Source organism: Centropristis striata, chromosome 21 (genome assembly GCF_030273125.1).
Source record: "Centropristis striata isolate RG_2023a ecotype Rhode Island chromosome 21, C.striata_1.0, whole genome shotgun sequence".
In the NCBI taxonomy this organism is placed as follows: domain Eukaryota; kingdom Metazoa; phylum Chordata; class Actinopteri; order Perciformes; family Serranidae; genus Centropristis; species Centropristis striata.
Genome location: NC_081537.1, coordinates 6,004,181 through 6,026,007, shown reverse-complemented (window position 1 = coordinate 6,026,007; position 21,827 = coordinate 6,004,181). Strand labels below are relative to the sequence as shown.

Sequence of the window (21,827 nt, the reverse complement as noted above, 5' to 3'; positions counted from 1 at the left end):
TTTTGTGTCTTTTTTTTGAGTAATTTTGTGTCTTTTTGTGTCTTTTTTTTTAGTCATTTTTAGTCCAACATAAAATGTGATTGAGAAGGTTGCAAATATAAAAATATAAGATGATTACATCCAGTTCTATCATTTTCTACTAAATATATTTGAGCTAGTCTGGATGACATGAAGAAGTCATGTTTTGGTGCTTTTGGAGACTCCAGAGGGTTAAAAGGTTAAAAGTTTTTTTAGCCAAGACCTCAATTCCCATAATGCCTTAGTACTTACCTATGACGTCAAAGATAGGCGACCACAGTACAGAGCTGGGGGCTCCGAGGATAGAGCTCAACAACTAATAGCTGCATAGTTTTACAGTTTTTTTATGAAAAACTTCCACGAGGCTCCAGATATCATAAGCCTGTATGTAAGTAGACAGACATTACAGCATTACAAAGTGAAATGCTGCTTTATAACTGAGCAAACGTGCTATTAGCACTATTAGCATTTAGCCTCCATGCAGAGCAGCATGTGAGTTACTAACACTTTTGTTTACGTTTTGAATAGCTTGTTCATAAAACGATTTGTTTGAAACAGTTAGTTCAAAAGCAACATTAATTTGAAAATATTCGCCATTTTGCATCATAGACTTGTTAATAATGTTATTGTGCACTTATTTAACTTCTAAGTTCAAGTGTTTTCGAAGTTTGTTTTGCTTAGAAAATAACGTTTCATTGTCTATTGTTACATGTTTAGTTAATTAGACTGTGTTTCAGAGGTTAATATATACATATTTCAATCAAATATGATTCTCAACCAGTTCATTCGACATAAATAACTGCAATATATTTTCTTATTGCTTATTTCCAGTGGTGGAATGTAACTAAGTACATTTACTCATAACAGTGTATTAAGTTAAAATGAGTCCTACTATGACAAAATTAAAACGCTGCTTACATAAATGCATCAATAATAATAATAATAATCCAATAACATGTTTGGAAAACCATCTGAGTGGTGCCATTCTGCAAAAAGAGTACTTTTGATGGTTTAAATACACTTCCTTGCTGTTACTTTTGTACTTTTACTAAAGTCAGTTTTGAATGCAGGACTTTTACTTGTAGTGGAGTAATTGCACAGTGTGGTATTAATAATTTCAGGGATCTCAATACTTTATCCACCTCTGCTTATGTCAGACAATGTTTATGGTTGAAAAATGTAGAGCAGGGATGGGCAACTTAAATGCTGCAGGGGGCCACAATTTTTCATGTTCACTACCACAGGGCCACATATAGGAGCGTGCACTTAACCAGATGTGATGAAACTGCAATTTTAAATATGTTTACAGTGCAGTAACTTAACATATTTCATGCTCAAATGCATGTATAACAGTATAAATAGGAATACAAAAGGTTTGAAGCAAATAAAAAATAACCACTTACTGGGATTTCTTTTTTTTTTCAGTGCAAGAACAGCAGACCAACATTAATGCAAGAAGTAATTTTGTGCATTTTTACACTGCACTTTTAGGATTTCATGCTCAAATGCATGTAGTTGCACCAAGGTTATAATAGTTTTGGATTTTTCATTAGTTTTAGTTTAGTTTAGGTTTTTTGTGATTTTTTGTTTTCAAATTCAGTTCGTTTTAATGAGTTTTTAGAGTGAGTTTGCTCGTTTTACTCAGTTTTTATTCTTTGGAAAATGTTAAGTTTTAGTTTAGTTTTTATTAGTTTTAGTTTTTTTGTAATGGGGTATTTGTTGGGTGCAAGCTTAAAAAAAGTCACAATAGATGTTTCCTTTATTTCCTTTGTCTGATCCATCTCAGCCCCAATAAGTTTATTAAGTCATAAAACCAGATAGATGAAATAGATTTTATATCAACGAAAAAGGTTTACGTATGAAAAAAGTTGACAAAGACAAAAACGAAGGACATTTTCACTATAATTTTAGTTAGTTTTGTAACCACACAATACCGTTTCAGTTAGTTATCGTTTTAAAAAAAAAACAAACTCAGTTAACGAAAATGTTTTTTCAATTCTAGTTTTCGTTATTTTGTTAGTTTTTGGTGAACTATAATAATCTTGAGTTGTACTGAGGGCCACTTCGAGTGAGAGTGCGGGCTGTATGCGGCCCCCGGGCCTCCAGTTGCCCATCCCTGATGTAGAGAAACTATTATTTCCAATAGCATTATTCATTTAAGTCAGAAGTGACTGTATCACTAAACTGTATTGCAGAATTAAAGACCAAGAACTGGCTAACTGGTTTCTCATCTCTTGTTTGTAGAAAGTAGAAAGGATGTGTTGGCTGTAGATCCTCTGAGGTTTTGACGGTCCCCTTGTGAGAAGAACTCAGGATGCCTTACCACTGTGTGGCTTACGGATGTGGCAAAACTGCAGAAGATGGTGTGACGCTGTTTAAATTCCCCAAGGACGCTGACGAGTTTCGCAAATGGGAGAAGCAGGTCCAGCGCACACGCAGCCAGTGGGTGGCCACGCCCAACTCTCACCTCTGCAGCGAGCATTTTGGTTGGGAGTACTTTGATCCCAGATCACCTTCTGGGGCCCTGAAGCTGAAGCTGGGAGCTGCTCCGACGGTGTTCGTCCGTCCTCACTGCTCCTCCTGTAGCGGCGCGGGCTGCAGTAGCTGCCTGCCTGCTATCCAACGAAGGGGCATCACAGCTGAGCCAAGAGAGCGGACTGTAAGTGTGAGTGGTTATTATCTGGGCTCAGGAAAGGAAAGCAGGGTGATTCTCATGAAGCCAGCCATGATTTGTTATGTCTGTGAAGATTATAAGGACATACTTTATTAAACTAAATATATTTCACTTTTATATGAATGAACAATATAGCCATAATGAGGCACAATTCATTGTTTTGTGTTAAAATAATATTTAACATAGTTTTGATTCACAAGTTCATTACTGTAATGCATCCAGATAAAAATGTCATGGTTTCCCCACACTTAAATATTTAATAAACTTCATAAAAATAAATATACATTTGTTTAAAAATGTATAATTTAACAGAATATAATCAAACATAATGGTTTTTAACAATGTGTAAAGAACAAAATCTGAATGAAAATTTATGAGAAAAAATGTTACGGTAATGATAGAATTGTTTGAATTAAAATATGTGTATATTTTAATAAAATACATTTTGGTGATACCAGCTACCCTTGCCAAAGTGCTTGCCAAAGAAAAAAAAAAGAGACATTTTTTTTGTTCTTTTTATTTAAAAAATGTGTTACGGTAATGAATTTAGCTCACAGTGTCTCTAAAAATGTCAGAAAATACCTTAAATTTTTAAAAATAGATTATAAATTCATAATAAACAGTGACTTTAGATTGTATATGTTATAAAGGGTCAAAGAAAATATGTATTCAATGCTCTTGGATTTTTGCATTGAGCTGCACCATGTTCATGAGAATCACCCAGCAGAGAGAAAGAGAGAAACTTGAACTTTTTAAACTTTGTTGTTTATATGGAACTAAAGTCACATTCACTCTTTCTATTTACCACTGTGCTCTTTACAGGCAGAATGCAATGCAATGGCACCCATTGAGCTTGAAAATGCTGATGGAGGAGGTGATGAAGAATATCTGACACGAGTAGTAATAAAGTCAGCGTCAGAACGATCAGGTGAGGTGCAAATTGTGAACAAAATTTTCAGATTTTCAACAATTTTCTTTTTTTTTCATTTTAACAATAAGTTATAAGGAGTAATGAAAGTCCTTTTGCTTTTATTCATTTGTTTTGTAATTAGGGCCTCGGGGCAATCGCACGGAGCACTGGTCCCATACAGCAATTGCTGTACATACCACAGCTGTTATACTGTGGATTTTTTCTTCTTCCTCTTCCGGACGCAATTTTGTCCCGCTACTAGTCCTACAACTTGAAGAGTTGCAGGACAAATTATATATCAAAACGTGCGGTTTGATCGGGATTGGTGTGCTATTACTTTTCTCTATAGAATATGAATTTTTCGCGACATAAGTCGTGAAAAACTGCCCAAAATTTTGCATTGAAATGAATGGGACGGCCGACAAAAAATGAGCGAAAAAGAACAATAATTGGAGATTTTTAAACGTCTACTTCTCCAGCATAATTTCACCTAGAGTCTCCATTTAAACTTTAAACAGTAGACACAAGTCTTGTGTATTGGTATATTAATCCACGTTTCGATAGGTCATATAGTTTTTTACCAATCCCTGTTCAATGACCATGATCATTTTTGGAGAAATTCTGAGATTATAATGGGTGTGTATTGCACGGAATGTTTGTGTCACAGTGTGTGACATCATTGCCAGAGCGTAGAGGGAGAGAAAAAATTGTCAAAAAATACATTTGAAAACTGCGCTCCAGGCCGCAAATTCCACTCTACAGAAATAATTTATACGTAGAAATGTAGGAAAATTTGTCTTCTCCCTCACAATCCTCTGGTAAAGCTGTCAGAGTTATAGTTTGGGCGTACGATGCAAAGATGCACCACCAACACCACCAACAGCCTCATTGGCTCCCATATTAAAAACGCAGGAAGATTTCGGGAAAAAAGGAAGATGGAACAGTTTTTTTAGATCGCTCTAACAAAGCTATTTTTTTATTTTTCTTTAAAAAAAATCATATGTAGACGTTCAGGAAGAACTCAGGACGCTCAAAGTGAAGTCGGATCAATGATAGGTATTATGGTTTTGCCAAAAATGCTTTCTGTTCGAGGCCAGAAATTCCAGTCTGTCCACCTCTGCTGTCACTCTTTCGGAACATTAACAGCTGCAGTTAATTCTGTTTATTGCTTTGATCTGATTGCCTTTGATCTTTGATGTGATTACAGTTACAGATACACACACACACACACATGCACTAAAGTGCGCACACTCCTCACACATGCATACACATGCTTCATACACGCACACACAGGTAACTATGTGATTTTAATTACACACACACACACACACACACACACACACACACACAAACACAGGTAAATTAATTACACCCACACACACACACACACACACACACACACACATATTTTGAGGTTAAAGGGCATAGTTTAAAGGGCATAGTTTGAAATCTCTGAAGAATCTCATCATAGTGTACACACACCGGCAGTAGCCCCCGTGGCCCTTTCAGAATTTCCCCAGTGGAAATTTTCTAGTTATTTATTTTGCTTTTGTCATTTCTGTGTAATGTGTTCCCTGTGAATTCCCATGTCTTTTTGTCATTTTTTAAATTAAAATTATTTTAACTATTTTAATCAATTTGACCTCTTATGACATGACATTTTGGATATTTTAATATGTTATTTTTATGATTATGTGAACGTTCTGTGTATGAAATGGGCTATATCAGTAAACATGAGTTGACTGCTCCACAAAGCCTGAAGCAATGAAATAACCATTTGTAAATGCTCAATGGGCTGTTAATAAGATCTGATGATTTATTTATTTATTTATTTATTGTTACAGTGGTGTGTGAGATGTGTGGCACCAGCGGACCTGCTGGCTCCTTCTTTTCAAAGACCAAGCGTTTCTGCAGTATTTCCTGTTCACGTTCCTATTCATCAAACTCCAAGAAGACCTCCATACTGGCACGACTGCAGGTGACAAAAACCTTTCGGTTCATTTGTTTTATTTTTATTTTTTTTATTACTTTATTGCAGGTTATGAAATTACAAATATTAACAGCTTCATCACATATTCAATTCATCCTGCCACATTTATGCATTTTTTACAAGAGGCAGTGCCAAAAGAATAAATAAGTAAATAAGATATTCATGTTTAATTGTTTGCTTATTCAATGAATTGTTTCATTGAGGAAAAGAAAGAGAAGAAAAAACAAAAAAAAGGGGAAAAAAAGTTAATTTGTTTTCAAGGAGATCTTTCTTTTTTCACCCCAAATGCTCCAAAAAGGCAAACATTTGTACTTGTTTGCAGCTACTCACAGCATTATTATGAAACTTGGTGAAGGTTGTAGTACGGGCCAATGAGGAGCCTTTTAAATTTTGGAGCAGATCTGAATCCCAGAGTGGAAATGCACTTTTTTTGTTTGGTAAACATAAAACTATGCAGAAAAATGGCTGCAAGGACTCTTAAGTTGAACAATTATAATATTTTTTTACAGTCAAAAGGAATAAACAGAGATAAACCGACTAAGTAGCACAGAAAAAGGAAGCAGCTAAATCTTCAGGGTCTCCAAGGCCAAAATAAGAAACAAAAGTCAATCACTATCTGGAAAATAAGATTCAGCTAAACCTACCAAACAAAACAGACAGACCTTGAAAGATAAGGCATGGCTTGTTAGAGGTCTCTGTTGTTATTTTTTTTAAGTTAAAAAAACACTGATTTTTAAAGTGGGGGCCGCCAAGGGGGCCTCAGCATATTGTAATGAAAATGAGGGGGGAAATGCAGAAATAATAATAATATATTTTAAAAACCTCAAATTATTGGTGATGATGATTATTAAATATTACTATATAATATACCAAAATAATTGCTAAAATAGCATGAATGTTGTTTTTACTTAACTGACAAATAATGATTATAATAAAAAAACAGAAATGTTATTGAATGGATGATCAAATATAACAACAAATATTTTTATTATTGAAATAATTGAAGAAAGGAAGTATTTAAAAGTTCTGGCTTTTTTCTTTGTCTTTATTTCTTTTTTTTTTTTAAACATTTGCTGTAGTATTTTCAAAGGATTTTAAAAAAACATTTAGCTGAAGAGGGGCCCCGGCCTGAAACTAACAGTAGAGTGACTTGCACTGGTCGGCCACTAGGGGGCACCGGTGCAGCAGTTGTAGTTAATTGGAGTTTGGCACTTTTGGTCACCATTTTATTTATTAATTAATTATTTTACCTAAAATGTCCATACTGCATAATGCATGGCCTGCGTCATGTGTCAGACAGTAGCATTATGGTTGGAGAAATCACACACACAGAATCACATGTTCCCTATAGGCCACAATTCACATTTATTTTTGCATTTATTCTCAATGAATCAACTGAAATGTCAGGAAAAAAAAGGCCAAAAAAAGTCAGAATTTCTTCAAGCCAAAAATAAGATATTTTAAGTTGCTTGTTTTTTCCAACACCCGAAGATACTGCCCAGAGTACTTTAATAGAAAAAGGAAAACTTTACACTACAGACTGACTCATTCACCTGTTCACACTCACATTCATACTGGTGGCAGAGGCTACCCTAAACGGTGCCACCTGCCACCATTGGGAATTCATTCTCACACCGATGAACGCAGCAGCGGAAGCAATTTGGGGTTCAGTATCTTGCTCAAGGATACTTCGACATGTAGGCTGCCGTAGTCAGGGATCGAACCACCAACCCTCCGATCGGTGGGCAACCCGCTCTACCAACTGATCACAGCCGCCCCGAAAGGGGCAAAATCAGTAAACGTCCTTTTTATATCTATATAACTTATATAACTTTATTGACACGTTGCCGTGGATACGCATTGTTCTGCTTCTCTCCTGATGACGGCTCACCCTGTTAGTGACCTGGCAATCAAAGGTAGCCACGCCCCAAATCATACGATTCTTTATCTTCTATTTTTTTTTCTAAATGGGGCCATTATTTACACTATTGACATCAAATTGTCTCGAAGAAGATTTTTTACTAGTGATTGAGACCATAGTGTTGTCCTGAAATAAATTTTCTGAGGTATTGAAATTAATGGACAGAAATGTTTTTGCAGCCAAACTTAGCGCCCCCTGCTGGAATTTTTTGTAGAATGCAGCTTAAGGCACTTCCTGGTTTGCCTCCCTGCTCAGACCAGGAGGTTACCGCCTGATAAAACATGATGACGTGCCCCATCGCATACAGCAGGTGCACTTCTTATTGTTGCCAAATGTAAATGTATTTATATTTTGATGTCTATAAGCTATATTTCCAAAATGTTTCAATGTGAACAAATGGTGGCAGTATTTCTCAAAAAGCTGTCAACCAGTCGCTTCTGGAGGAAAAGAAGAAGTAGAATAAGAAGAAGAAGAGGACCATGGCACCGTGCTGGACTTGAAATCAGTAGCTGTATCCCAAAGTCAAGGAAGGATCCTCAAACGGCTGAATTTGAAGGATTCTACGTCATCGACATCTGTCGAAGGACTGTCCCAACGTCCAGGATCCTCCAGAGGACAGAGTCCTGCTTTTGCCCAAATTCCAAGGATGCGTGTGTGTATCCTCCGTGCGCCTCGCGTACCCATAATGCCTTGCGCACAACGGTCTACCGGGAGATTTAAAAATGATGAGCGTAGAAACAACGACGCCGGCGGTGCAATATGCATTTAAATATATATATTTGTTATCACATCACTTACAAAACTTGTGTTCATAGTCAAGCAAAAACATTTGCATAAACAAATGCCAGAATATTTAGCTCAAAGATGATAAATATCATCTTGATACATTGCCGGTTAATTGATGCCGTCACAGTCGCCAAAGTTATTAATTGTTAATTCATATATATGCATCAGATTATGATGTACTATGTGCAAAGTATATATAGCTATGCCATTCAGAAAATTATAGATTTGTTTATTTTGCGTAAACAGGATGGACAAACCGCTATTATCTATTATTGTTATTTATAAATAACTGTTATTGTACTGTACTGTAAAATAAAATTTTAAAAAATCACAGAACACATTTCCATGGTGAGATATGCGCTGTTGCTTTTGTGAAACTATAGCTTTTTTTTTTTTTTTTTTTTTGCTAAATCATGGAGATTCAGCCTTTTTAAAGCATCTTCTTCCATTTCCACTAATATGTGGCAGAGTGCTGATGCCAAAGCCACATCCACGTCATGAAATGGTTTATAAATTGCATCGCTGAATTTAAGCAGGACGTCCAATTACGCAATGACGCACACCTGCACACTGAAGACTGCTCCATTTATGCGTTATTACAGTGAAAGGAAGGATTCTGGCCTCGTCTCTGGAGGACCAGACTCTGAAGGAAGGATCCTACCAAGGAAAGGATCCTAGACTTTAGGATAGAGCCGCTGTCTGCGGAGGTGTCCGAGCCGCTTCACGCGCTCATTCAGCGGTGACGTTTTCATACCGAACCGCTCCGATGGTGTACAGGTGCTGCGTTGAGAAATGTTGGCACATAAAACGTCCGAAGATCTCCTTCCACCGCTTTCCTCTCGGAGACCCGGAGAGGCTGAGGGAGTGGCTGCTCGCCCTCAACGTGGATGTAAACACTCCGCGCCACATGCTGAGCAAGATGTTCGTCTGCCAGAAGCACTTCGAGCCGCACGACTACCAGGACAGCCCGGAGCACGCGCCCCTCCGCCGGGCCCGGCACCTCAAGACCACCGCTGTCCCGATCCGGATCAGACACGGAGGTGTGTCAGGTGACCCCACCGCTGGTGTCATTAAAGTGGGTCAGGTGGTAAGTATGGTCAGTGTGTAAACAGAGGAGGGCAATACGTTTCATCTCGTGCAATTTAACCCTTTGGAGTTTGGGGCTATTTTGTCGGTTTTGAAATCATTGTTTTCAGCACAACCTCACACATATGACCTGATTTTTTTATTTTTTTTTTCATTTTGGAAAAAACATTTTCAACACAAAAAACACACATAAATCACACATAAATCACACAAAAAAATTTTTTTAAACAAAAAAACATAAAAACACAAAAAATACAAAAAACAAAAATAATTACAAAAAACACAAAATTACAATAAACACACATAAAAACACACAAAAAACACATCTGAAACATAAAAAAAAATACAAAAAACACAGACACAACACACAACAAAAAACACACAAAAAAGACAAACACACACAAAAAACAGATAAAATATCACAAAGAAATACCAAAAAACAATTAACAAAAAATGCTGAATGCACACTGCAAAATTTGAAAAATATCTGCAAAAAAAAGTAAAGTCATGTTACTACACTTGGTCAAGGTGTTTTTTTTTTTTTTTTACCTCTGCTGAAAAAGGGTTGTTGCATTAAATTGGACATGGAAACTTGTGGAAAAGCCAAAACTTTAGAGAAAAGCTGACAGCAGGGCTCCATGCTGCTTCGTTTTTACGTTGTGACGATGGCCACATTCCATCACACTGTACAATAACAGCTAAAAGTCTGGTCATTACATACAGTCGCTATGCACTTTGTGTTTTTTATGCACACTGTTCACTGCACCTTATTTGTTTCATGGCACCTATATTTTTATACTGTATATTTATTGTATTTTAATATGCACTGCAATCAATACTCCTTATTTAGACATTTTTATTTTATTGCATTTTTTTGTTTTGCTTGAATATGCCTAGGTTGTTCTTTATATTTAATTGTGTTGTTATTGTCTCTGTGTGTAATGCTGCTGCTACACTGTAATTTCCCAGCTTGGGATAAATAAAGTCTATCTAATCTTATCTATCTATCTATCTATCTATCTATCTATCTATCTATCTATCTATCTATCTATCTATCTATCTATCTATCTATCTATCTATCTATCTATCTATCTATCTAATTCAGATTTTTTTATTTTATTTTATATGCTTTTTTCCCCCTGTTTTTTTCTGACAAAGACCAAATGGTGAAGTGACTGAGAGAGAAAACCATTGGCAGAATTACTGATAATGAAATAATCTTTAGTTGCCTTTTTCTGCAGCTGTTGTGAGGACAGTGAGACCTTTACTCAGTCTGTCTTTGTGCCTCTCTCTCTCTCTTTAGGGAAGGCCTCCCTCAAAAAAAGCCACAGTGCTGAACAAGATGAACAAAGCTCCTCCACCCCCAGCAGCCGTCAATGGTGAGGGCTCTAAACACACACACACACACACACATACACACACACATCCTGCAAACCAGCTTTACTCTTTGTGCTTTGTTTTTTGGTGAATATCAGAAGCTTCATATAGTATGTGTCCACAAATATGCAAATCTGTCACTGCGTCTTACTTCAGCTGTGTGGTTGCTCTCTCCTCTCCACTGTGTTGTGTTGGCTGCAGGTTTTGCTTGGGGCCTCTACTTGGATAAAGGAACATCTCCGGCTGCCTCCGTGTCCTGCTTCAGACATGTGAGTCCCATCTGCAAAGCTTAATGACACACAAAATTTTCACTCAAAGATAAGATAAACTGAAGCTGATGATTTCCTGCAGGCCCCGCTGTGTGCCCAGTGGGAGGACGTCACTGAGGGGATGAGAGTGGAGGTCCTGAACACAAACGCAGTCCTGCCCAGTAAAGTCTACTGGATCGCCTCGGTCATCCAGGTCGCAGGTGTGTATCAAAGGAAATAACGAAAACTAGAATAGAAAAAACATTTCCGTTAACTGAAATAAAACTAAAAATGAGAGGTTTTAAAAAAACTTAAACTGTATTTTGTGTTTACAATTAAATTATTATATTATAATAATAATAATAATAATAATTATTATTATTATTATATTATATCATATTACTAATTAAAATTATAGTGAAAATGTCCTTCGTTTTCATCTTTGTAAACTTTTTTCCATACGTTAACCTTTTGATATAAAGTCTATTTCATCTATCTGGTTTTATGACTTAATAAACTTATTGGGGCTGAGATGGATCAGACAAAGGAAATAAAGGCAACATTTATTATGACTTTTTTGAATCTCGCACCCAACAAATACCCCATTACAAAAAAACTAAACCTAATAAAAACTAAACTAAAACTCAGCATTTTCCAAAAAATAAAAACTAATTAAAACTAGCAAACACACACTTAGTGTTTTGAAAAGTAAAAAAATCTTTTTTTACTTTAAAAATCGCATTTTATGTTGGACTAAAGGACTAAAAAAGACACAAAATGACCAAAAAAGACACAAAATGACCAAAAAAAGACACAAAATGACTAAAAAAAGACACAAAATGACTAAAAAAGACACAAAATGACCAAAAAAGACACAAAATGATAAAAAAAAAGACACAAAAGACAAAAAAAGACACAAAAAGACATGCAAAGGATTAAAAGGTTTTTATTGCAATCAATGCTTGCTTTCCTTCCAACCCCCCCCCTTGTCTCCAGGATACAACGCCCTGTTGAGATATGAAGGCTTTGAACACGACAGCAGCTACGATTTCTGGTGCAGCCTGGTTTCAGGAGCGCTGACCCCGATTGGATGGTGCGCCATGACGAGCAAACTGCTGGTGCCACCACAAGGTGAGGACTCACACTCAGACCACGGAGGTTCAATAACAGTAGACAATAACCAGCAAGATATAATCTGTAACGTCTGCATTCATAAAAAGTCTAAAAAAAAGGATTAGATGTATATATTTTATATTCATTTTTTAGTTTATTTGTAAATTCATATATTTTTGTTGAGTTGTGTACTGTATCCCAATTATCCCAAATGTTTCCATCAGTGGTCAAACATTTTATTTAACCCATTTAGGCCTAAAACGACTGGAAAAAATGCCTGTAAAACCTCTGGGCGATTTTAAAATCAGCCCCTAAAACCTGAAGTTTTTCTGTAAATTCAGTGTCAACTCTTCCTACTAAATAATAGATTTTTCAGCCTCTGTAGCAGATAGAAATGAAATTCAAAAAGTATTTGAGAGCTTATAGCTGTTATATCTGAGCTCCCTCCGCTATAGTCGTCTTCCGCCATGATTTCAGTTTTGGAAAAGTCCCATGATGCATTGCGACACTCCCACATGTATTCTGATGCATTTCATTGGCCAAGAGACTGAAAATAGGTGTTGGCCGATGTCTGATAGTTCATTTTCAAGCCAATATTGTCCGAAACCGATAACATGCCGATAATATCGTGCATCCCTAGTTGTAGGATAGCCCCGGCCATTAGTACAAATGTGTGCATGAACGGGTGAATGAGCCTTTGGATAAAAACGATATATAAGTGCAGTCCATTTACCATTTTACCATTTATGTCAAATTGATTTTTATTGGTAATGATTGTTCTTAAACAATGAAGACAACAACTCTCATAATTCCACAAGACTTTAAGACATCAGAAAAATCTGTTATTGTTTTTGATTGGTAGACCCCTAGTGGCAGAAATTACATACTGTGCCTTTAAAAAAGTCTAATCAGGATTAATATAGCAAAAACTGACTAATTTAAATATGTTGTGATCGTCCTAGATGAGACATTGAGCGAATATGTTCTAATTTGACAAATCTTGTGTTTATAGATGTGAAGCAGAACATCCCAGACTGGAAAGAATATCTGATGGAAAAGCTGGTGGGGGCCAACACGCTACCTGTCGACTTCTACCTGAAGGTAAAACTGAATGCTGAATAATGTCAGGGTTCGTACGGGTGCTTGAAATCCTTGGAAATGCTTGAATTTAAATGTTGTATTTTCAAGGTTTAAAAAGTGCTTGGATTTTGGATAAAGTGCTTGTAAATGCTTGAAATTCTTACTGTATTTCTCTTGCAATCTGACTATATCCATCTATAGCAGGGGTCTTAAACTCAAATTACCTGGGGGCCGCTGGAGGCAGTATCAAAATGACCAAAAAAAGACACAAAATTACTGAAAAAAGATACAAAATGACAGGAAAAAAATGAAATAACTTTAAAAAAAGATACAAAATGACAGGAAAAAAAATGAAATAACTTTAAAAAAAGACACAAGATGACCAAAAAAGACACAAAATGACAGAAAAAATTACTTAAAAAAGACACAGAATTACCAAAACAAGACACAAAATTATTTTTAAAAAGACACAAAATGACCATAAAAGACACAAAATGACCAAAAAAATACACAAAAGGACAAAAAAAACCCACAAAATTATTTAAAAAAGACACAGAATTACCAAAAAAGACACAAAATGACAGAACACAAACTAAATTACTTTTTAAAAAAAAGACACTAAATAACCAAAAAAAGACACAAAATAATTTAAAAAAGGCTACAAAATTACCAAAAAAGACACAAAATTACCAAAAAAATACACAAAATTACTAAAATAGACACAAAATTAATGAAAAAAAGACACCAAAAAAACAAGATTACATATTACATACTTTCATATCAAGGTGGGGGCCACAAAATATCGTCACGATGGCCTAAAATTGGCCCGCGGGCTGCGAGTTTGAGACCCATGCTCTATAGACTATAGATAATCACATGTTCAATGTAAAAATAATGAGTAGCCTATCTGAAATGAAGACCATTCCTCCTTAAAGTGTAACACCATCGCTGTTGGTATGGTTCAGTGAAATCTCCTCCTTTTAGTATGTAAGTAAACTAAAACATGCAATTTACAACAGGTGTAAGATACTGGAAAAGCTTGAAAATTTACCTTGAAAGTCATTGAAAAATGCTTGAATTTGACCACTGCTAAAGTGTATGAATCCTGAATTGGTTTCTTGGTGTCTAGCAAAGAGTATAATGAATAAAAAACATCCAAATGATATAACGTGACTGATGTCCTCCTTCTTCCTGTCCTGTCCCTAGCTGGCAGAGAGCCTGAGGACCTCTTTCAGAATCGGTATGCGTGTTGAGGTGGTGGACCCCAAACACGTGAGTCGGACCCGTGTGGCCGTTATCGACTCCATCATCGGGGGCCGTCTGCGGCTGGTGTACTCGGACCAAAGCGACGCCCCTGAAAACACCATACTGGATTTCTGGTGCCACTTGCTGAGTCCCCTATTGCACCCGATAGGCTGGTCCAGCAGAGTGGGTCATGATATTAAACCACCTGGTAGGTCAAGGTTTTATTTTTTTTACCATACATACACTACCGGTCAAAAGTTTTAGAACACCCCAATTTTTCCATTCTTTTATTGAAATTCAAGCAGATCAAGTCAAATGAACAGCTTGAAAGGGTACAAAGGTAAGTGGTGAACTGCCAGAGGTAAATAAAAAAAGGTAAGCTTAACCAAAACTGAAAGATAATGTACATTTCAGAATTATACAAGTAGGCCTTTTTTCAGGGAACAAGAAATGGGTTAACAACTTAACTCTATGGAGTCTTGGGCTATTTTGTCCATTTTTGAATTCTTTTTGTGTCTTTGTAAGTCATTTTGTGTCTTTTTTTGGTCATTTTGTGTCTTTTTTTAGTCCTTTAGTCCAACATAAAATGTGATTTTGAATCTTTTTTTTACTTTCAAAACACTATCATGCTCAATAAAGAATTTTAAATGTTGCAAATGTGCATTAATTTCAGAGTACACTGAGACATTAAACTGCAAAATTTTCAATTAAATTCTGGAAAAGTTGGTGTGTTCTAAAACTTTTGACCAGTAGTGTATATAATATAAAATATATACGTTTTTTTTTATTTAATGGCAATAAAAATAAATTCTTCTGGTGGAGGTTATACATAATATTTATGTGATGGAAAAATTAACTTTCTCCGTGAGACTGGAGGAGGACGGATTTAAAAGAATATGGAAAAATTGGGTAGAGTACATAAAACCAATTAGATCTGACTTTATCTGAGATGACCATCATTAGAAGGAAAAGTACCCTGGTTCATAGCTACAGAAGTTGAAAAGTTATGTTTTTTTATTTATTTATTTTTTATTATAATTATTTATAATTTTATTTATTTATTTTTTTTGCTTATTTTTTTTATTTTATGAATATTATTATTTTTATTTCTCTAATTTTGCTACACAGGAACAAATTGCTGTTTGATTAGTCATCATTTTTGGATGAAATTGGATGACTGCTATTTCAGTTGCACAATTTTATTGGAGTGAATGTTTGTTAAAATGTTCAATAAAAAGAAAGTTAAAAAAAAATAAAAAAAATAATAAATTCTTCTTTTTTATATTCTAGCCACCAGTGTGGAACCTGCTTTGAGGGGAAATGCTGATGCTTCATTCCTGCTCTTTAAAAAGGTAAGATGTCAAGAATACTCAAGAAATAATTTATAAAATGAATTCAAAAAGCTGAACAAGACACAACAGCCATATCACACAGTCCTATCAACTGCCAGACAAAAGAAATCTGATCCAAGAATTAAAAAAAACCCATTAAGACCTGCAGTGTGAACATAGCCGATGATGTTCTGACGTCCTCTGTCTGATCTGCAGCCCAGGTTTGTTTACATGGACGGAGGTTTCTTTGAAGAAGGAATGAAGCTGGAGGCCATCGACCCTCTCAACCTGGGGAGCATCTGTGTGGCCACTATACACAAGGTAGGACCGTGACTTGTGACAAAGTTTTAGATTTCAATTTTGCTTTATTTCAGAGAAATCATTATATAAAAACAACAAAATCCAACTCGAAGCTAAGCAGTAATTGCAGAATAGACTGCTCGGTTTGTTTGTCTCAGGTGGTTATGAATTATGTCACACCGATTCTTATGCTGTTGTCTCTGACTTTTATCTCTGCTTTGTTCTGTGTGTCTGACATCTCCTGCCCTCTGATCTCTGCAGGTGCTCCTCGATGGATACCTGATGGTTGGTATCGATGGAGCCGTGTCAAATAACGGCTCTGACTGGTTTTGTTACCACGCATCATCTCATGCCATCCTCCCTATAAACTTCTGCAGAAAGAACAACATCACTCTCACAGTACCTCAAGGTAAATATCAACATCTTGGTCAGATTTTTGCTTTACCTGTTACCTTTTTTTATTTATTTGCATACATGCATATTTTATTTTGTGCGTGCAGTACATTTTACATTTTACTTTATTTATTTTTGTCTAATTTTTATTTATTTTATCTTATTGCATTCTACTGTTCTATTGTTTTCTACATCTCTTTGTATTGTGTTATCTATTTATTGTTTGTGCAGCACTTTGGAAACCTTGTGTTTGCTAAAATTGTGTTATATAAATAAAGTGGATTGGATTGAAAGGTTGATACAAAGAAGAAATCATAAAAACAGTATCCTGTTTTGTGTTTGGCAGGTTATGACTCTCAGACCTTCAGCTGGGACAAATATGTGAAGGACACCAAATCTAAAGCTGCACCTGCACGACTCTTCAACGCTGTAAGACCAGAAGCTCAAACATACTGTCACATTTGGAGCCTGATTTTAGTGGCATATTAAAGGGATATTTCAGATTTTTTTTAAATGGGGTTGTATGAGTTACTTATAGCATATTGCCTCCTTAGTATTTATCTCGTTCAGAAAAGTTTGTTAGAACTGCCACATTTTCAAAACGAAAATGTAGGTCTAAACCGCAAAAAAGGTCTAAAAACCAGATAAAAACACTAAATCTGAGGGAAATGATCCTGCTGCATAGACAGATAGTTTCACTTGACAAGATTTCTTAAATTAAGATAATTAAATCTAGAAATAAGCATGTTGAACACTTAAAATAAGAAATTAACTCTAACACAAGATACCACTTCTAAATAAAGTTTTTTTTATCTTGGTAAGAAACAAATAATTGTCAGTGCACTCTGCTCGGGCCAGTTCATCGCTGCTTGCAGCTTTAATTTATCTTGTTTTAAGAGTTAATTTATTATTTTAAGCGTACAACATGCTTATTTCTATTCGTTTTAGTTTTTTGTAATGGGGTATTTGTTGGGTGGGAGATTAAAAGAGGTCACAGTAAATTTTGCCTTTATTCCCTTTGTCTTATCCATCTTCATTATGTATGAAAAAAGTTGACAAAGACGAAAATGAAGGACATTTTCACTATAATTTTAGTTAGTTTTGTAACCACACAATACAGTTTCAGTTAGTTATCTTTTTTTTTTTATATAATTTTTATTTCAGTTAACGAAAATGTTTTTTCAATTCTAGTTTCCGTTATTTCTTTTCGTTTTCGTTAACTATAATAATCTTGTTCCCTAACCCTTACATAAACTAATATTAACCTGAACCCTAAAACAAAGTGTGAAATCTCAAAAAAGCCTTTAAAGAAGTGAGGACCGGCCTCACTTTGCAAAAATGTCCTCACTCTGTTGGTTAAAATCGTGTTCCGGTCCTCACTATGTATGAAGTACAAGAACACACACACACACACACACACACACAGATGCTTCTTGCTTTTATAGATAGATTATTGTGCCTCCAGTAGATGTGAATGGCATGTCTTCTAGTTTTTAGAACATTGTATTTGATGAGACGACCCATAAACCCCCAGTCTGTCTCCAGGACTACCCGGGTCATGGCTTCTCCCCCAACATGAAGCTGGAGGCGGTGGACTTGATGGAGCCTCGTCTGGTCTGTGTTGCCACGGTGAAGCGCTGCGTGGGCCGCCTGCTGCTGATCCACTTTGACGGCTGGGAGGATGAGTTCGACCAGTGGGTGGACCACCAGTCACCAGACATCTACCCAGTGGGCTGGTGTGACCTCATGGGCTACCAGCTGCAGCCGCCTCCAGGACTCGGTAAACTCCCCCTTAATGCTGCGCTTACTCCAAAAGATTTCCCCAGTCCCAGACTAAAAAGTTAAAGTCTTTAGTAGATCTAGTAGGAGTTTTACTGGAGTCACGGCGCTCCCGTCATCTCCATGGTTCAGTTTAAGGTAGTAATCTGCTCTGTTTCATATCAGTCTTTTCCTAGTCTTGGGTTTGGATCATATCAAACGTGTTTGATATGATCTCAAGTCTCAGTGACGTAACACAATCACCACCCAATAGATGAGCGGGGGAAAGGTCCCCGGTTCCAGACCGGCCAGTAAAAGTGTTTTGAAAGTAAAAAAAAGATTCAAAATCACATTTTATGTTGGACGAAAGGACTAAAAAGACACACAATGACCAAAAAAAGACACAAAATGACTATAAAAGGACACAAGAAGACACAAAATGACTAAAACAGACACAAAATGACCAAAAAAGACACAAAGTGGCCAAAATTGTTACACTAAACACACAAGACACAAATAAAATAGAGTCCCACTAGAATAAAAACCAGAGTTGATGACAGGATCACACACAATCACAAGATCACATTTATGTTGGTTTTTCTTTGTTTCTTTTTGGTTCAAAATGTTTTAATCCAGTAAGTCAGAATAAAAAATCAGTTATTATCAGGTCATATAGGTGAGGTTGTGCTGAAAAAAATACACCAACATGGCATTTAAAATTTTTTTTGCTGTGTGCTGTGAATGAATGTGAATGTTTTGTTTTGTTTTCCAGTTGATTTAATGGAAAACCAGGCGACGATCAACAAGAAACAGAAGCACTTAACGCCTGGGAGAAGAAGTAAGTTTTGACTCAGAAATGTACACGATGGAATCTGGTGTCATTTTCTTACATCTCAATATTCTTTCACCTCCTTGTTTTGTTTTCTCTAGGAAAGAAGAATGCAAAGAAGAGGCTCTCTCAGGAGCAGGATAAAGATGAAGCTGAGCAGCAGCAGGAGGTCATCAGCACCGACGGCCCACCGAGGACGGAGGCTCTCCGTCCTGATGCAGCAGTGACCGTCATCCAGCCCAAAACAGAGCCAGAGGAGAACGAGGGTAAGTGGACAATTTCATACAACTCAATGCTTACTTTGACCACATCAGCTTCTTACTGGTTTTAACAAATGACATCACAGCACTCTGATTTTAGCTTCTTTGCACTGGATCCCTAGCCTGGCTAACGCCAGACTATATCACATATCGTTAGCCTCATAGCATAAAAGTCATTTTTTGGCCAAATTGTGATATCTGCCTAACTTTACTCTCCAACCACTGCTGCATCTTTCTGCCTTATTGCCTATGTTCTCAACCTATCAGAACACTTGTTAGAGTCCAAAATCACTTTCTGCCTTCGTCATCTCTTTGACTTAGGCATTTTTGCGGCTACATACAAACCAAACTACATTATTTATATGTAAGAGAAAAATTGCCTTAGTCAGGGCATATTCTGCCCAAATCACTTTTATCTGTTATGAAATCGATGTGTTTAATTTAATATGCAAACTTGTTCACACTTCTATTTGAATTTACTGTTACAATATCAATTAAGAATACCAATGGGCTTCCTAAAAATTGTGTTTTTTCTTGTTTCCCGAAAACGTTCAAATATGACTTATAATAATATCATGCTAACGAAATGAGATATAGTCTGGATATTACCTATTAATTTTTCCTTAGAGGAGGTGTGGTTTAACGATCCTCCAGAGCTATACCGTCGTACCGTATACCGATGTTTTTGGGATATAAAGCAGGACATCAATTTACTTATAATTATTATTATTTTTAATTATCAAAAAAATATAGCATTTTCTCTCAAAATGGAAATATTTTTTTTTTACTACTCTTCACTTCTTTCCAGATGTGTGTTTGCTACATCACTGTCAATTGTAATGGGACAGAGCATTTTCATTGTATTGTCTGTATTACATAATAAGTACTTCTTGCAAGTTCATTTTGTCTACTTCTGAATATTATCTTTAGGTTTCTTTTGTTCAGACAAAGGAAAGTAGGAGATGTTTTTTACCTTTTTGTCGAAGACTAAAATTGTCAATCGAAACATGTAAGATAAAAAACATCTCCTACTTTCCTTTGTCTGAACAAAAGAAACCTAAGGATAATACATAATAAGTAGTTGGATATTTGTTTTTTTGTGGCCATAGTTTGCTGTTTGTTGGTTTGTCTATGTTGGAAGAGGCAATAAAAATATTACTCAAAAAAAAACTAAAACTAATGAAAAGTCCCAAACAATTACAACTTTGGTGCTATATAAATAAAGTTATTATTATATTATTATTATTTTGGTAATTTTTCTGATATAATTCTGTGTGTGTAGTCTTTCCAGTGCAGGTGAAAGTGGAGGAGGTGGAGATGGAGACCCCCATCGATCCTCAACGAGTTCCTCTGGTTCTGATCAAGAAGGAGGACGGGTCTAGATGGCATCAGTCACTGGAGCAGAGTAAAGCTGCAGGAGGAAGGAGTCAGGAGTGTGAACCACTGGATGAGAGCTTTAGTGGTGAAAGCAACATGGAGGAGAGTGAAAACCAGATGGAGCAAGAAGAGTGGAGCCAAGGAGACGACAGCGTCATGGAGGAGGTTTCAGAGAGCAACACAGAGCTGGACACGACAGGAGAAGGAGACGCTGCAGGGATGGAGACGTGAGAGGAGTTTACAGTGCTGAAAGGATGAAGAGGAAGAGGAGGATGAGTGATGAAGATGTAACTGAAGGAGAAACAATTAAAAAAAAAGACAAACTGCCTGGAATATTTAGAGGAAATAAGAAAGGTACAACATCAGTAGAGGGATCCAGTGAAATGTTTAATCTCTGGTGGTTTAAAGTCCTGATCCTTAACATTTTTCTGTTAACCCTTAATAGGACACTCATTGAAATACTTGCAAATTCCAAATTTCAACCCGAGAGAATATTGGAGGATATTTACATACTGCCAGAATGTGTAAAAAATGTGTAAAAGACATACGAAAATAATATTTTGAGAAAAAAGTTTACGAGATTAAAGTGGCAAATCTACGAGAAAAAAATGTGCAGATTTATGAGATTTAGAGTGGTGAACCTGGGAGAAAAAAGTTGCTTTTTTCCCACTTTTTTCTCGTAAATTGGCAACTTTTTTGCGCAGATTTGCCACTTTAATCTAGTAAATTTGCAACTTTTTTCTCCAAATATTACCTGGAGTTACCAAATATAGTTCTTTGCCCGATAAAGGGTTAACTAGTTGATTTGGTACCGTGTGATAATAATTTTGGGGGCAGCCAAATAAGAAAATTGTTTAACATAAAGAAGCTGGTGAAAAGTAACTGCAACTGCAATCTGATTTCACTTTTTCAGTGATTTTCACTGTGAAAAAGTTTGAAAATGCATGTCTTGGGATTCCTTCACAATAAAAGCCACTATTATTATTATTATTATGAAAGCCAGTAAACACTATTATAATGTGAACTAGCAATAGGAGGCAGTGGCTTCTATTAAAGGAGCAGTGTGTAGGATTTAGGAGGAGGAACTACTGGCAGAAATGGAATCATAACAAGAATCATGAATTATATAAT

At 36.2% G+C, this 21,827-nt stretch overlaps 2 protein-coding genes across 2 annotated transcripts; both read left to right on the top strand.

The window, feature by feature from the left end:
* Window positions 1–278: 278 nt before the first annotated feature.
* On the top strand, window positions 279–21,279 carry l3mbtl2 (L3MBTL histone methyl-lysine binding protein 2). The gene is made up of 18 exons (XM_059323999.1): window positions 279–406; window positions 2,263–2,677; window positions 3,515–3,620; window positions 5,447–5,580; window positions 10,689–10,764; window positions 10,964–11,031; window positions 11,114–11,231; window positions 12,007–12,141; window positions 13,136–13,224; window positions 14,410–14,656; window positions 15,739–15,800; window positions 15,996–16,100; window positions 16,341–16,488; window positions 16,819–16,901; window positions 18,018–18,252; window positions 19,003–19,068; window positions 19,161–19,325; window positions 20,602–21,279. The coding sequence occupies exons 2-18, from the start codon at window positions 2,333–2,335 to the stop codon at window positions 20,925–20,927; spliced, it is 2,508 nt and encodes an 835-aa protein (XP_059179982.1). The 5' UTR covers window positions 279–406; window positions 2,263–2,332; the 3' UTR covers window positions 20,928–21,279.
* Window positions 8,710–9,422, top strand: LOC131958927 (THAP domain-containing protein 3-like). Its single transcript, XM_059324000.1, has one exon. The coding sequence runs from the start codon at window positions 9,066–9,068 to the stop codon at window positions 9,405–9,407; it is 342 nt and encodes a 113-aa protein (XP_059179983.1). The 5' UTR covers window positions 8,710–9,065; the 3' UTR covers window positions 9,408–9,422.
* Window positions 21,280–21,827: the final 548 nt, after the last annotated feature.